Raw genomic sequence first — 16,973 nt, forward strand, 5'->3', positions numbered from 1 at the left:
ATGAAGCTTCATATGCTGAATCCCCTATTGTTGCTACCTCAGCGGTCACCAAGACGACCGGAGGAAGCAGTAGGGCCTACCGGAACTGTCGCAATCGCTCGCCATTTATTCCTTTTTCTAGCACGCTCTTTTACCTCTCTCGCATCTACCCTCCTATCACCTAGAGCTTTCATTCCACCTAAACCTTGATCTTCCTCTTGTACTTCTCCCCATTACCTCTTGCATGGCCAAACCACCTCAATACATTCCTATTATCCCTTCTAGCTGCAAAGTTATTTGTTACAGCCATTCTCATCCTCACCACTTAACTAACCCCATCTAATTGAGATAAATCAGCTATACTCCTCACACTTCATCTCGAACACATTCCATTTCTGTTTCAAACACATTCAATTTCTGTTTCAATGTCATTATCATTCCCCACAACTCTGATCCATTCATCACAGTTGGTACTATCACTTTCTCACAGTACTCTCTTTACATTTATTCCTAACCCTCTATTCTTTACCACTCCTTTCACTCTCTGAAATGCACCTGCACTTCCATTCCACCACTTTCCGCAACAACAGAACCCAAATACTTAAAACTTATCTATTTGCTCAAGTAACTCCATTCAACATGGCATTCAACCTAGCACCACTATCCCTCCCTTCTCATGCATCTCATAACTTTGAACTTCCCCACACTAACTCTCATCTTCCTTCTTTCTCACACCCTTCCAAACTGTCACTAATCAACCCAGCGTCTCCTCCAAGTCGGCAACCAATAAATTATCGATCGCAAACTACAACTGATTCACCTCCCACTCATGATCACTCGTCCATCAGTTTCATTCCTCGACTATTCACTTCTCTCACAACTCCATCAACAGACAAATTGAACAACCATGACAACATCACAAATCCTTGTCTCAGCCCAACTCTAACTGGAAACCACTACCTCACTTTATTTCCTATTCTATCCATGTTTTACTGCCTTTGTAAAAACTCTTCACTGCTTGCAACAACCTTCTACCAATTCAAATGAAAACAACAAATACAAGTATAAGGTTTTTAAAGTAATTAATATATTTTCTAGCTATACAAACCCCACTAAACTTAAAATAGGTTATGTTTTCAGACCAAGCTGTAGTTAACGACAGGTGGTGTACATTTCAAGTGAAGAGACTTCACTTTTAACCTATGGGTCACGACTAAGAGAGGTGGTTGATGTGGGAAATTCAACTTGAAGACTGATTTGCAATAGCTTCTTTTAACCTGGACTGTTTTTTACCTAGTTCCTTACAAAAAAAAAAAAAAAAAAAAAAAAAAAATAATAGGAAGAAGACTCCAGCTACCTCCCATCAGCTCATCATACAGATGAGAAAGCTAATAAGGCCTGGCCAATACTTGGATATGTACCTAGTACTCGGTCAGTGAAGGAATCTTTGAAATAGCAATACATGGTGTATGTCCAGTGGGTTGGCATTCATTCCACCATACTCCCTCATTCAAGAAAGGATGGGCGACAAAAACTATCAACAGATCTGGTCTATGTTGGTTACCATCATCACTGTCAAATCCAGCATGTAACAAAACTGCTTCATCCTTAAGCGAGTATAACTATTAGTATTACTTGCCAAACTACAACCCTAGTTGGATAAGTAGGATGCTATAAGCCCAAAGGTTCCAACAGAGAAAAAGCTCTGAGGAAAGGAAACTAAGAAATAAACTACAGGAGAAGTTTAAGAACAACATTGAAATAAATCTTTTTATAAACTATAAAAGCCTCGAAACAACATGAGGAAGAGAAATAAGATTGGATAGCATGCCCTAGTGTACCCTCAAGCAAGGGAAGAAGTAGAAGAGCCAGTCATTCAACCTTTCTTCCACACTTGCATCAAACATGTTATCATAGAACAAATGCTTTGTTTCTTATGAGAGATGGATTAATTAAATAGCTACTTAAACAGCCATGGCAGGGCCAAGAACAAATGTGTTGTAGGACTTACAAGTATACTTACTTAAATAGAAAGCTGTGACTTGAGCATGTTCAATAGTGAGATTCTTTTAGAAGGCTAAAGTGGGACAAATACCTTGACCTTGTGAGTTCTAGTTTGAGCTGGTACACCAACCCCATCAAGGGTTTAAGTATACAGTATAATCTTGATGTCTCGCCAAGAAAGACAGACAGTGTTCTTCAACACCTCTTTCATAGTTCAGCCAGTGTTAGGGAGGAGTTGCCAACACTCAAACCCGAGATGTCGACTCCTCTTCAGATAGCACTTCAGAGCCTTCACGGGGACACACGGGCATCTAGATTACCATCCAGTGCTTCATGAAGCTTAGGATGGAGAAGGTCTTCAACCTGAGTTGTGCCCTAGGGTTCTGGGCACAAACCTAGAGACCTTCCAAACTTCATTGTTGGTTAATACAATCACGCTTGTTGAATTCGCCAACTCTTTTCGTCAATTTTTAGGCTAGCAAAACGTCTCGAGAGTTTAATCTGACTGAGGAATTCTTAAAGACTCATATAAAGGTGTCTGTTTCCAGTTCCGGTTTCATCAGAATAGATGCTCACCAGAAAGTCAACAGGGAAAGCCTAACCCCACACTTTGGTGCCAAACCATGGCAGTGGTCTCCCTAGTAAACACCTCAAACTCTCAGTTCCATGCTGGGATCGATCTCCCACCATGCAAATGCTAAGCAAACACTTTACCACTGTACTAGCCAGTGCACACAATAGAGACAATAAGGGTCATGTCACATAAAAGGGGCCTGAGGTCCCTGGGTGGGCAAAACTGCTTGAAACTCGACACAAGCGTAGATAACTCATGACGAGATATATGCCCTTCATTTGGAAAACAAGACACAAGGCTGAGCATTGAAGTACCACAGCTGCAAATGAGAGGTGCTTTTAAGTGGAAAGCTATAAGTAATTTCTCAATCTGTGTTAGAGTTCCTAACCGATTAGGATATCACTTAGCTTGTGGCCATCTGGGAGCAACCAGGTTCATACTGAGACCTGGTGTGATAACACTTGATTGATCAGCTGGTGAATCAAATTGAACTGGGTGTTGGAAAGTGTCCTTAAACAACACCCATGGATCTCGAATGAAGTGTCTTCTGATTGGAGTCTCGGAGAAGAACGCAGCTCTACAGGCAGAGGTGGAAGTTATGCTGGAGAAAAGAGCCCTGCAACCCGTGCACGAGCCGTCGCCGGGATTCTACAGTAGACTCTTCCTGGTGGAGAAAGCGGCAGGAGGTTGGAGACCAGTAATCGACCTCTCGGCATTGAACAAATTCATCAAGAAGACACCCTTCAAGATGGACACACCGAAGTCGGTTCTGGCAGCCTTGAGAGAAGGGAATTTCATGATGTCCCTGGATCTTAAAGATGCCTACTTCCAGGTTCCCGTTCACCCCTCTAGCAGGAAGTTTCTCAGGGTAAAGTGGGGCCCCCAGGCTCTTCAATTCAGGACCCTCTGCTTCGGTCTGTCGACAGCCCCTCAAGTCTTCACGAGAGTCTTCGCCCTGGTCTCGACCTGAGCACACAAGCAAGGCTCAAACTCAGACCGGTTCAGTGGAACCTGAAGGACCTCTGGTCAATGGGAAGCTCTCCACAGAAGATAATCCCGGTGTCACTTCCCTCCAAAGAAGCTCTCCTCTGGTGGTCTGACAGGAGGAATATGTCGAAAGGGATTCCGTTCGGCTTCCCTCCCCCGGAGATGCTGCTCTTCACGGACGAATCGAAGGAAGGGTGGGGAGCACATCTCCTCGAGGAAACAGCAGACGGGAAATGGTCAGTGGGGGAAAAGGCCCGACACATCAATCTTCTGGAGCTCATGGCAGTGCAGAGGGCATTGATAAGCTTCGTCCGCCTCGTTCAGGGGAACTTGGTAGCCCTCATGTGCGACAACGCCACGGTAGTAGCGTACATCAAGAAACAAGGAGGGCTAAGATCAAGGGATTTGTGCGATCTCACAGCTCGAGTCCTGGAATGGGTCGAAAGGAACGACATTCTCCTATCGGCCAGATTCATCCCCGGAAAGAGGAATGTCCTGGCGGACGGGCTAAGCAGGAAGGCCAAATAGTGGGATCAGAGTGGTCCCTTCACCCTCAAGTGGCACAGGAAGTCCTCCGTCGTTGGGGCTCCCCAGTGATAGATTTGTTCGTCACAAGACTAAACGCGAAGCTCCCCCATGTTCTGCTCCCCGATACCGGATCCGACAGCAGCCTTCGAAGACGCCTTCCAGCACCCTTGGGACAACCTCGACGTATACGCCTTTCCCCTCTTCAGGATGATCAGACGGGTGTTCAACAGGTTAAGACAGTCAAAGTCCACAGAGATGACTTTGGTAGTGCCCTGGTGGCCGGAGAGGGAGTGGTTCGTGGATCTGCAGGACCTAGCCATTCTCCCGCCGTGGCCCTTACCAGTAAGAGGAGACCTGCTAAGTCAACCACACTGCCAAAGGCTGCTCAAAAACCCTCAGGGGCTGAGGCTACACGCGTGGAGGTTATCAAGCGGTTGCTAAGGAAGTAAGGGTTCTCGGACAAAACAGCGGATAGGACGTCGGGGTACCTGCGGAGGTCCTCTTGTGTTGTGTACTAAGCTATATGGGCAACCTTTGTCAAATGGTGTGCCACTCAGAACCTTAGGCCCTTGGACGTTTCGGTCCACAACATCGCAGACTAACTGGTACACTTGAGGGATGATCTAGGGGTCTCCATCCAAGCCATCAAGGGGGTTTGAACAGCGTTAGGACAGGTGTTCCAGCTTAAGGGCATCAATCTAGGGACCTCACGTCACATCTCAATGCTCATCAAGAGTTTTGAGCAAACTTGTGATCCCCACACCTCGAGGGTTCCCCAGTGGGATGTGGCCAAAGTCCTCAAGGTCCTTTCACAGCCTCCCTACGAACCTCTAAAAGATGCTTTAGACTAAGCTCTCACCCTCAAAGCCATCTTCCTACTAGCCCTGGCCTCAGCGAAACGAGTGAGCGAGCTCCACAGCCTGTCTTTTAAGGTATCCCACTCGAAAGGGTGGAAAGACATGACTTTTAAGTGCCTGCCGGAGTTCGTAGCAAAGACCCAGAACCCTGCAATTGCGGACCCGAGGTTCGAAGAGTTCTCAATTCCGGCTATTCCGCGCTCGGACAACACTAGTGACCTGCTCTTGTGTCCCATAAGGACCATCAGGAAGTACCTTAGTAGGACAGCCAAACTCAGACCGGTGGTGAAGAGTTTGTTTGTGTCCACAAGCTCGGTCAAGAAGGCAGTTTCCAAAAACACCATATCCTTCTGGCTGAGACAGGTTATAAAGAGGGCCTATGAGAGTGAGGGCTCCACGGTACCTGGTACCCCAAGACCTCATGATATTAGAGGTCTTAGCACGTCCTTAGCATTTGGCACCAACATGGCGGTAGGCCAAATCATACGGGCGGGCACTTGGGCTAGGCAGGCCACCTTTACAGCCCACTACCTCAAGGACTATAAGAGGAAGTCCTTGGATGCCTTCTCCATCAGAACAGTCATTGCGGCCATGCAACAAGTTTAGTAGTTTGGGCCCCGGGTTAGCCGTGGGAAGTAATCGTAAGCGACACAAGTTCCTCCTTACTTCCTTGCTAACCTCTATCCGTTTCCCCGAGACCCCACCCTTTTTTCCCCATCCCTACATGAGAGATGGGACGTTAGAACACATCAAGTATGGATTTTGAATAAAAGGTGAGATGTACATAAGGTAGACTTTTGCGTGCTTTCCCCTACTCTCCTGCCTCTCCCTGGGAGTCCCAGAACTAGCCCCCTATTTAGTTCAAGGGCCCCAGCGAGTCTCGAACATTTCAATCTGTAAGCTACTCCTTCCTCCTAAAGTATAAGTCTCCTAAGAAAGTAGTTCAAGGTAAGTATTATGTGTTGGAACAAATCACAAATTTTAAGTAATTTGTATTTTTCCTAACATACTTACCTCGAACTACTTTCGGGTAATGGCCCTCCCATCCTGCCCCGAGTATCTTCTGGAGTTCGAGGAGGCCTTAAAACATAAGCTTACTGGCTATCAAGCATGGCCACGCGCGTGACCTGGGTTGCACCTGGGCGAGTATCCTTACGCTCTGGAACGCCCTTGAGAGGCAGCGGAGAGGGGGGAAACTACGCAAAATTCTTGGTCGGTGATTGAGAGATCCCGGACTCTCCTAAGAAAGTAGTTCGAGGTAAGTATGTTAGGAAAAATACAAATTACTTAAAATTTGTATTAAACAATCTCACTAACCATTCCAGCACAGTCATACCCACTTCTTTAGCATCTCATCCTTCACACCTTCTTTACCAGATGCTTTTCCTCCTCTATATTTTCTAATTTCTTTAATGGTAACTATTGTACAAATAATAATCCATAACATCAGAAATTAATACAAATTAATAATTCACAAAAAAAAAAATAGAAATAATTAATACATCAACTTGCACCGTTCGAAATTCTACAGGGATTCTGAATAAATCAAGAAATAATATGGGAATATGCTTTCTCGCCTAATAAGTATGGAATTAATCAGCCTTGTATGCTGAAACTGTCCATATTTATAAGTATGCTTCCTAACCTTACTCATGATAAGCGTTTTACTACCAAAACAGAACCGTACGGTAAGATGGTCTTTCACAAGCTTGTGACCGGGAATTAGTTTTTTTCTGTTGTACTGAAGATCCTCCAGGCCATTTTTGCAATAAAAAAACTTGCTATAGTATGCAAGTCTTAGAATCCACGAGCCTTTTAAAATTGGCAACGAATGCCTCTGCTGCCTTGACACTGGAGTTCGCAGCCTCACCATATTGCACAATGCTATGGATGCCAGTTTTTGTTTTGAAATTTTCAAACTGGCCCTACCTTGCCTTGAATGTTTATTTGTCTCTATACAACTCCTTTAAAATTCTAGGTGTGATTCTTGATTGCAAATTTATTTTTGAAAAACATGTGCTGTCAGTTTCTTCAATTAGACAAAAATTTGCTTATAGAGAAAGTGAATATTTCTGGTGATCAATCTATTCTGAAGAAATTTTTTCTTTTATTCTACCTTGTTTTGAGCATTGCTTCCTGTCTAGTCTTCAGCTGCTGGTTTTCATCTTAATTTGCTGGACAAAAACTTGTAGTCTATTAAATTTCTTACTCTCAATCTTGATATAAATGTCTGGCACTATTCATACATGTTGCATTGAAATTTTCATCATTCTGGACATCCTTTGTATTCAGATCTTCCCATACAGAACCATCTTGTATGCAGTACTGTCCTAGGTATGCAATTAGTTCTAACAGTCTTGCCTTATAATATACATCATAAGGCTAAACAGTACATAGTATTCTAGAAGTTTTATTCCATTTGTAACCATATTGGGGAGTGATCTTTCTAATTAAAAAGCACAAGCACACTGCCTGATTCCTCCTGCTATTGTTAAATAGGCATGAAACTAAGCTCTGCCAACTACGTCTGACATGACTTTACACATCGCACAATATCTCACAAATGTTTCCTTCATGTGTGCGGCATTCCATGACTGTTAAAAACATGTTTTCCAATGACTCATATATAAATAAAATGTGACGTGGGTTGGATTTGATAAGACCACATTGCTCCATGACCTAGTCTACCCATTCACTATAGGAAGTTGAAAATATTTACTTCAGTATTGTGAAACAATTGTATTACAATTGTACAAATATGTTCCAAATGTTCTAATAATGAGACAATAGCAGCCTCATGAAAGATTCTTACATCTACATCCCTATTCTACTTATCAAAATTCTGATCAGTAATACTGCATATTCTGGTACTTTAAAAAAGGAAAACACCAAAATTATACAAAATACTATCACATAAAAACCATATAAAAGTGATATCTTTAAAGTTATCATTAGAAAAACTTTTGATGTTGTTATAATAAATGGAGAATTAAAGAAAATTATCTAATATCAATAAAGCAATAACAAATTATTTCAACATCCCTGCCAACAATCAATAAATAGGTTACTTACCACCTGCTTAATTTCTGCTAGCCGTTAAACACTCGAGTGTCCTTTCATATTACAGTATCACAAAAATTCCAAAATTTTACTCCATTAGGACCCTGTGAGAATATAATAGAGTAAATGGACAAAACATGTGGAAACGCATAGTATATTTTATCCTTTCTTCTACTGACAAAATCAAAATTTTTCATATTCTTTTAATAGACTAAGTTTATCACTAACATTACAAACCCCATACATGGTGTTAAGAACATTAATAAAAGTAAATGTTTGTCTTATAGTATTTGTGAATACTGTATATATAATCATGTCTCCTGTACTCATGCCTAGGAAAATAAAAAATTACAGTTATATCCATCAATGAAACGAACAATATTTGAATAATGCTAAATTCAAGATGAAATTATAGTGAGATACAGTTCCCAGGATCATAAAAGCAATACAAAACAGTACTTTATCCGAGATTTATTTCTTAACAAATGAGACAATATTTTTCTTTCTTTAACCGCTTTCAAATGAATAAAAATTCACTATATAACTAATTCTGGCACCATAAAGTGCCAGTAAGGAGATATATCTTAAATAACTTCTGAGCAGTTCAGGACAGCAAAACAGGCTATGTATGCAATGAAAATAAAACTATAACAACATCAACAATAAAACTGATTTTTCGGTCACAAAACTATGGCAATTCTAAATACGTGATGACACATGGCTGGAAAATTTACAAGACTTTTCTTTATAACCCTTAAATATGCCTAATAAATACCATCAACTATACTTAAATATACTTACAAACATATTATAAAAATACAAATAGGGAAGAAAAGGCAACAATTTTACTGTAACCAGCGCCATTCTCAGTCTGCATCCACATATCAAGATGTACATAGCTGAATCATTCCAAAATCACCTGATATATTCCAATTTGGTGATGATGCTGCTGCTCTATCAGCAACATCAGCTTCTAAACCTACCACTGGCCCTCCCTTGGCAGTACGTACAGCTAACAAAGGAGCTGGGCAAAAATTACGTAAGGCCACCTTGAATGGTGTGGTAGCAGGCCAACTAAAGTCACCAGTTAGTTTCCTGTAGTTCAAGTCTCCCTGGAGAGAATAGATTTATTTTATTACAAAGTTTTACTTCACTTATTGCATGTTACTTTTACTTATAAACCACAATGTTTTGCAAACAATTCTTTAAAACAATTTACTTTACTAATCCCCTAAAATTGCTATTTCTAATATCAACTGAAAAAATCAAGGCTGTATAGTTTGATCAAGTTATAGCCCAGACAATAACCAAAAGCCATACGATGGTTCAAATCACAAAAAGCTCTGCAAATGAAGTCTGCTCAGTGATTCCTATATTGTGAAATCAGGTTGAGCAGCCCTCAACTGCTTATCCTACTCTCTTGGAAACAATAAAAACTTATGAAAAATTGCTTTTACCCCTTAAAGACAGCCGACACAACAAAGACTACAACCTTTAACCTACTGTTCCACCTATAAGTATGTGTGACAGATGATTGTAGCAATAAGGGCTTAAAAAATCTGCAGTATCTTTAATGTTATGGAATTTGGGCCATATGGCCCACTGCTGGGGCCAGTCAGACCAGTCAGTGCATTCGTACAACTGGGGGAGGAAAATCCCCATTATAACACTATGAAGTAAAATCTAAAATACTGGGCACCACAAAAGAAAATGGGAATTGAAGTAATGTAAAAGATTTGAAAGTGTGTGCAAATAGGATTGAAGGGATACTGCAAAGACCCTTTAGTAATGCCTAATGTGCATTGATGTTATAGCACAGACAATAACCAAAAGCCATACGATGGTTTAAATCACAAAAAGCTCTGCAAATGAAGTCTGCTCAGTGATTCCTATATCGTGAAATCATGTTGAGCAGCCCTCAACTCCCTATCCTACTCTCTTGGAAACAATAAAAACTTATGAAAAATTGCTTTTACCCCTTAAAGACAGCCGACACAACAAAGACTACAACCTTTAACCAACCCATTTATGAGGTAAATAATAATTTATCTTGATAAAATACATTAAGAAATTCTGAGAGAGTAAGCATTTCCATTTACATTTTTAACCCTACAAAACTATAAATTCTACATAGTAGGAATTGTTAAATTTTTTTTAATGTATAAGGGCAAATAATTAATGAAAATGCTAAAAAGAGGTAAAAACTACAAAACCTGACTTTAAATAAAAGCCATATCATCATCATTATTATTATTATCATTATTACTAGTCAAGCCACAACCATAGTTGAAAAAGCCTTAAGCTACAAGCCCAAGGACTACAAAGGGAAAATAACCCATTGATGAAAGGAAACAGATAGAACAGTGTGCCTGAGTGTACCCTCAAGTAAGATAACTTTAATCAGAGACAGTGAAAGATCATGGTACGAAGGCGGATGACACTCCCAAACACTAAAGAACAATGGTTTGATTTTGGAGTCTCCTCCTAGAAGAGCTGCTTACCATAACTAGTGTCTACTATCCTCAACAAATGGAAAGTAGCCACTGAACAATTACAGTGCAGTAGTTAACCCGTTGAGTGAAGAAGACTTTTGGTTATCTTAAGTGTTGTCAGGTGTATGGGAAAAGAAAAGAATGTGTGAAGAATAGGCTAGACTATTCGGTGTATGTGTAAGCAAAGGAAAAATGAGCCATAGCCAGAGAGGGATTTAATGTAGTACTGTACTTATCTGGCCCGTCAAAGGATCCAGGAATTCTCTAGCTGTAGTATCACAAAAGATGATAGGTATACAAAGGGGTACCAGCTCCGAACTGCTAATTTTACAACACTTCCTATACTTAAAGAATAATGGCATCAATGCTAAATAATCCAGATCCTGTGTTCTCATCATTACTGTAATACTCTCCTTTTTGGATGAAGTTCACAGAACTAGTCATAGAAATTTTGGTCTTACAAAAGACTTTTCTTTAGAGTATAGGTAATTGGATCACCTGCATCCTTTTAAAGGCAATAAAGACTATCAAAACCACCATTCCTCATTCATGATATACAGAATAAATAACACTACACTGGAGTAAGAACAAACTAACCTTGAAAACGATGAAATGGCAATAACATTTGACACGATTATAAAATATTTAGCATCAGGTCTAAATAAAATAGTCTCCATAAATAATTATACATTATGAACCTAATGAAGTCGAATAATCAAGCAAATAAATAAAAAAAGTTACTAGCAATCATGGACTCATGGCTGGATGTACAACAAAAATAGCTAGTCAAAATATCTATTCAAAATCAAAATACCATTCGGCCACAATAGTTATATCTAATCTTCCTTTAAAAAGGTCAAACGTAATGACGAGTAAAAAGATAGTTTGTTATTGCTGAAAAAGATTAGGACAAAGATAATGGATACAGGCACTGCACGGTGTTCTAAATATGTACTGTATATTCAATTAAATAAGTAAATTTTATATCAGAAAAATATAAGATATTGTATTACCTTGAATATTATTAATGATGCCTTACTGAGTTCTAAGTAAAGATCAGGTTCAACCTCACTCATACATGTGTAATCACATGGTGTCGTCCAAAACATTCTTTGACTGATCTTCCATCTGCCACTTGACAAGTAGTTTGACCATTTGATGGACAGCTCTCTTGCAGAACTACCCATATCTCTGTAAAATCAAAATTAACATGATAGAGCAAAGCTAAAAAATTTGATGTACTATGGTATACAGAATTTTTTTCTCAACATTCTTTCCATCTAGCCTTGGTTTACTTTACATCAAAGATTACTCTCAGGCTCCCTGTAAATCAATGTCTTAAGCATACATACATATACCAAGGCACTTTCCCCAATTTTGGGGGGTAGCCGACATCAAACAAATGAAACAAAAAAGAGGACCTCTCCTCTCTACGTTCTTCCCAGCCTGACAAGGGACTCAACCGAGTTCGGATGGTACTGCTACGGTGGCACAGCACACCCTCCCCTTTTATCCACCACAGATGAAGCTTCATAAGGCTGAATCCCCTACTGCTAATACCTCTGCGGTCATCCAAGGCACCGAAGAAAGCAGCAGGGCCTACCGGAACTGCGTCACAATCGCTCGCCATTCATTCCTATTTCTAGCAAGCTCTCTTGCCTCTCTCACATCTATCCTCTTATCACCCAGAGCTTTCTTCACTCCATCCATCCACCCAAACCTTGGCCTTCCTCTTGTACTTCTCCCATCAACTCTTGCATTTATCACCTTCTTTAGCAGACAGCCATTTTCCCTTCTCTCAACATGGCCAAACCACCTCAACACATTTATATCCACTCTAGCTGCCAACTCATTTCTTACACCCGTTCTCACCCTCACTACTTCGTTCCTAACCCTATCTACTTGAGATACACCAGCCATACTCCTTAGACACTTCATCTCAAACACATTCAATTTCTGTCTCTCCATCACTTTCATTCCCCACAACTCCGATCCATACATCACAGTTGGTACAATCACTTTCTCATACAGAACTCTCTTTACATTCATGCCCAACCCTCTTTTTTTTACTACTCCCTTAACTGCCCCCAACACTTTGCATCCTTCATTCACTCTCTGACGTGCATCTGCTTCCACTCCACCATTTGCTGCAACAACAGACCCCAAGTACTTACACTGATCCACCTCCTCAAGTAACTCTCCATTCAACATGACATTAAACCTCGCACCACCTTCCCCTCCTGTACATCTCAAAACCTTACTCTTACCCACATTAACTCTCAACTTCCTTCTTTCACACACCCTTCCAAATTCTGTCACTAATCGGCCAAGCTTCTCTTTCTCGTCTGCAACCAGTACAGTATCATCAGCAAACAACAACTGATTTACCTCCCATTCATGGTGATTCTCGTCTACCAGTTTCAATCCTCGTCCAAGCACTCGAGCATTCACCTCTCTCACCACTCCATCAACATACAAGTTGAACAGCCACGGCGACATCACACATCCCTGTCTCAGCCCCACTCTCACCGGAAACCAATCGCTCACTTCATTTCCTATCCTAACAAATGCTGTACTAACTATGTAGAAACCTTTCACTGCTTGCAACAACCTTCCACCAAATCCATATAACCTCATCACATTCCACATTGCTTCCCTATCAACTCTATCATACGCTTTCTCTAGATCCATAAACGCAACATACTACACCTTACCTTTTGCTAAATATTTCTCGCATATCTGCCCAACTGTAAAAATCTGAATCATACAACCCCTACCTCTTCTAAAACCACCCTGTAGTTCTAAGATTGCATTCTCTGTTTTGTCCTTAATCCTATTAATCAGTACTCTACCATACACTTTTCCAACTACACTCAACAAACTAATACCCCTTGAATTACAACACTCATGCACATCTCCCTTACCCTTATATAGTGGTACAATACACGCAAAAACCCAATCTACTGGTACCAATGTCTTGAGAATTGTATTAAATAATATTAATGAACTTTACCTTTCCTTAAGTACTTTCCTACTAAACCTATTAGTTATGGAACTACTGGTATTGCTTAAAGCTTTTGTACATATTTATAGCCTAATTTTTACTCACAAACTAACAATTTTTACTATGCATATTTTTGGGGATTTGTGTATACCGTACTCCTGATTAATATTTTTCATTTGCTAGATATCAATTATTTTCCTTTGTCACCTGTAAATGATAGCTTTTATCAAGTCTTCCATTCCAGAACTATAAATAATGTTCTGTTCTGACATTTCCATTGGTTACATTTTACCTTCCTGTTTGGCACTTACTGTCAATTTTTTTTTAATGAGGCAGATTTGCACCGACTAGCAGGGTGTCTTAGCTCGGAAAATTTTCCTAATAGCTGATGGGTCGGAAGTATTTTTCTCCAAATACCATCATTGTTTTTATAAAGTTACCAAGTAATGTAAATCAAAACTTACTTACTAACCTAAATTTCTCCCTCATTATTTTGTCAATACTTAAATGTTAACGAATCGAGATTATAAATTATGGTGATGGTAAGTCTTAATTTAATAACAACACCCACCGAAGTCAACGACATAGCTTGTTTTAGGATGCACACTACATAATTATGATATTTTCCTTATAAAATAAGTTTTTGAATATACTTACCCGGTGAATATATAATAGCTGACGTCTCTGACGGCCCGACAGATCCAAAAACTCGCGAGCGATCGCCGTGAAGGTTGCGGGTGTGCCCACCAGCGCCGACTATCGGCCAGATACCGCATATACTTGTCAACCACTCCAGTTCTTCTCAGTACGCTGGGTCTCTATCGGGGAGGAAGGGAGGGCCTTTAATCTTATATATTCACCGGGTAAGTATATTCAAAAATTTATTTTATAAGGAAAATATCATTTTTAAATATTAAACTTAGCCGGTGAATATATAATAGCTGATTCACACCCATGGTGGTGGGTAGAGACCAGTATTAATACAATAAAGGCATATATGCTCGAGTTTTTTGACAAATATTTCATAAAAAACCAACTTAAGTATAGGTACCTGGTAAGGAAGCTGACTCTGATGATTACTCTGCCTCATTAGTCCGCTTTCCTCACGAAGCCCAGCCATCCTTCCAGGATGCTGAAAGACTTCCAGGAGCTGTTATATCCAGAGCGAACACCCCTATAACAGGACCTCATCAATACCCTTAATCTGGGCGCTCTCAAGAAACAACATTTGACCACCCGCCAAATCAAAAAGGATGCGAAAGACTTCCTAGTCTTCCGTACAACCCAAGACAAGATTAAAAAACATTTCAAGAGAAGATTAAAAGGATATTGGGATTAAGGGAATGTAGTGGTAGAACCCTCACCCACTACTGCACTCGCTGCAACGAATGGACCCAGGGTGTAGCAGTCCTCATAAAGAGTCTGGACGTCTTTTAAGTAAAATGAAGCGAACACTGACTTGCTCCTCCAAAAGGTCGCGTCCATAATACTTCGAAGAGATCTGTTTTGCTTAAAAGCCACCGAAGTCGCTATTGCTCTCACTTCGTGAGTCTTGACCTTAAGCAAACAACGATCTTTCTCATTTAAATGAGAATGTGCTTCCCGGATTAAAAATCTAATAAAGTACGATAACGCATTTTTAGACATGGGCAATGAGGGCTTCTTAACGGAGCACCATAAGGCCTCAGAACCACCTAGTATAGGTTTAGTTCAAGCTAAGTAAAACTTAAGAGCTCTCACGGGGCACAGCACTCTTTCAACTTCATTACCTACGATTTCTGACAGACTAGGTATTTCAAAAGATTTAGGCCAAGGACGAGAAGGCAGTTCGTTCTTGGCCAAAAAACCAAGTTGAAGAGAACATATAGCTTTATTCGTAGAGAAGCCGATGTTCTTACTAAAGGCATGGATCTCACTGACCCTTTTAGCCGAAGCCAAGCTCACTAAAAAGAGTGTCTTGAGGGTGAGATCCTTCAGGGAGGCTGAATGTAATGGCTCAAACCTGTCTGACATCAGGAACTGCAGGACCACGTCCAAGTTCCAAGCAGGAGTTGACATACGACGCTCCTTAGAGGTCTCGAAAGACTTAAGGAGGTCTTGGAGATCTTTGTTATTTGACAGATCCAAGCCTCTATGTCTGAAAACAGAAGCCAACATGCCCCTGTAGCCTTTAATGGTGGGAGCAGAGAGGGAGCGAACATTTCTCAGATGCAGGAGAAAGTCAGCAATTTGCGCTACAGAGGTACTGGAAGAGGAAATAGAGGAGGACTTGCACCACTCTCTAAATACCTCCCACTTCGACTGGTAGACCTTGATAGTAGATGATCTCCTAGCCCTCGCGATCGCTCTGGCTGCCTCCTTCGAAAAGCCTCGAGCTCTTGAGAGTCTTTCGATAGTCTAAAGGCAGTCAGACGAAGCGCGGGGAGGCTTTGATGAAGTCTACTTACGTGCGGTTGCCGTAAGAGATCCATCCGTAAGGGCAGACTCCTTGGGACGTCTACCAGCCATTGAAGTACCTCTGTGAACCACTCTCTCACGGGCCAGAGGGGAGCAACCAACGTCAACCTTGTCCCTTCGTGAGAGGCGAACTTCTGTAACACCTTGTTGACGATCTTGAACGGCGGAAATGCGTAAGCGTCCAGGTGAGACCAGTCCAACAGAAAGGCATCTATGTGGGCCGCCTCTGGATCTGGGACTGGAGAGCAATAAGTTGGGAGCCTTTTGGTCAGCGAGGTTGCAAAGAGGTCTATGGTGGGCTGACCCCAAGTTATCCAAAGACTCTTGCACACATCCTTGTGGAGGGTCCATTCTGTAGGGATCACCTGACCCTTCCGACTGAGACAGTCCGCCAAGACGTTCAATTTCCCTTGGACGAACCTCGTCAACAGTGAGATGCCTCGATCTTTTGACCAGATGAGGAGGTTCCTTGCGATGACGAACAGAGCGTGGGAGTGAGTGCCTCCTTGCTTGGAGATATACGCCAAGGCCGTGGTGTTGTCCGCATTCACCTCTACCACCTTGTTTCGAAGAAGATTCTCGAAACTTGTCAGTGCTAAGTGAACAGCCAACAGCTCCTTGCAGTTGATGTGAAGGCTTCTCTGCTCTGTCGTCCAAAGACCCGAACATTCCAGACTGTCCAGAGTCGCTCCCCAACCCAAATCCGACGCGTCTGAAAATAACACGTGGTTTGGGTTCTTGACTGCCAGGGACAGACCTTCTCGAAGACGTATATTGCTGTCCCACCAGCTCAGGCAAGTCTTGACTGGTTCGGAGATCGGGATCGAGACCGCCTCCAAAGTTTTGTTCTTGTTCCAATGGGAGTCTAAATGGAACTGGAGAGGGCGAAGGTGAAGTCTCCCTAGAGAGATAAACTGTTCCAGGGATGATAGCGTCCCTAGGAGGCTCATCCAACTTCTCACAGAGCAATGGTCTTTCTCTAGCATGAGACGGACTTTGAGCAAGGCTTGCTCTATCCTGGAGGCAGACGG

At 41.4% G+C, this 16,973-nt stretch overlaps 1 protein-coding gene across 1 annotated transcript in view; it reads right to left on the reverse strand.

Moving 5' to 3' along the window:
• Positions 1-8,445: 8,445 nt before the first annotated feature.
• Positions 8,446-16,973, reverse strand: part of LOC137615342 (damage-control phosphatase ARMT1-like) — a 98,717-nt gene continuing 90,189 nt past the window's right edge. The window contains exons 8-9 of the mRNA XM_068345144.1: positions 11,495-11,672; positions 8,446-9,101 (exon numbers count right to left, since the gene is read on the reverse strand). Of these exons, the coding sequence (XP_068201245.1) occupies positions 8,874-9,101; positions 11,495-11,672 (406 nt within the window). The 3' untranslated portion in view covers positions 8,446-8,873. The remainder of the gene's footprint in view (positions 9,102-11,494; positions 11,673-16,973) is intronic.

Source organism: Palaemon carinicauda, chromosome 21 (assembly GCF_036898095.1).
Source record: "Palaemon carinicauda isolate YSFRI2023 chromosome 21, ASM3689809v2, whole genome shotgun sequence".
In the NCBI taxonomy this organism is placed as follows: Eukaryota; Metazoa; Arthropoda; class Malacostraca; order Decapoda; family Palaemonidae; genus Palaemon; species Palaemon carinicauda.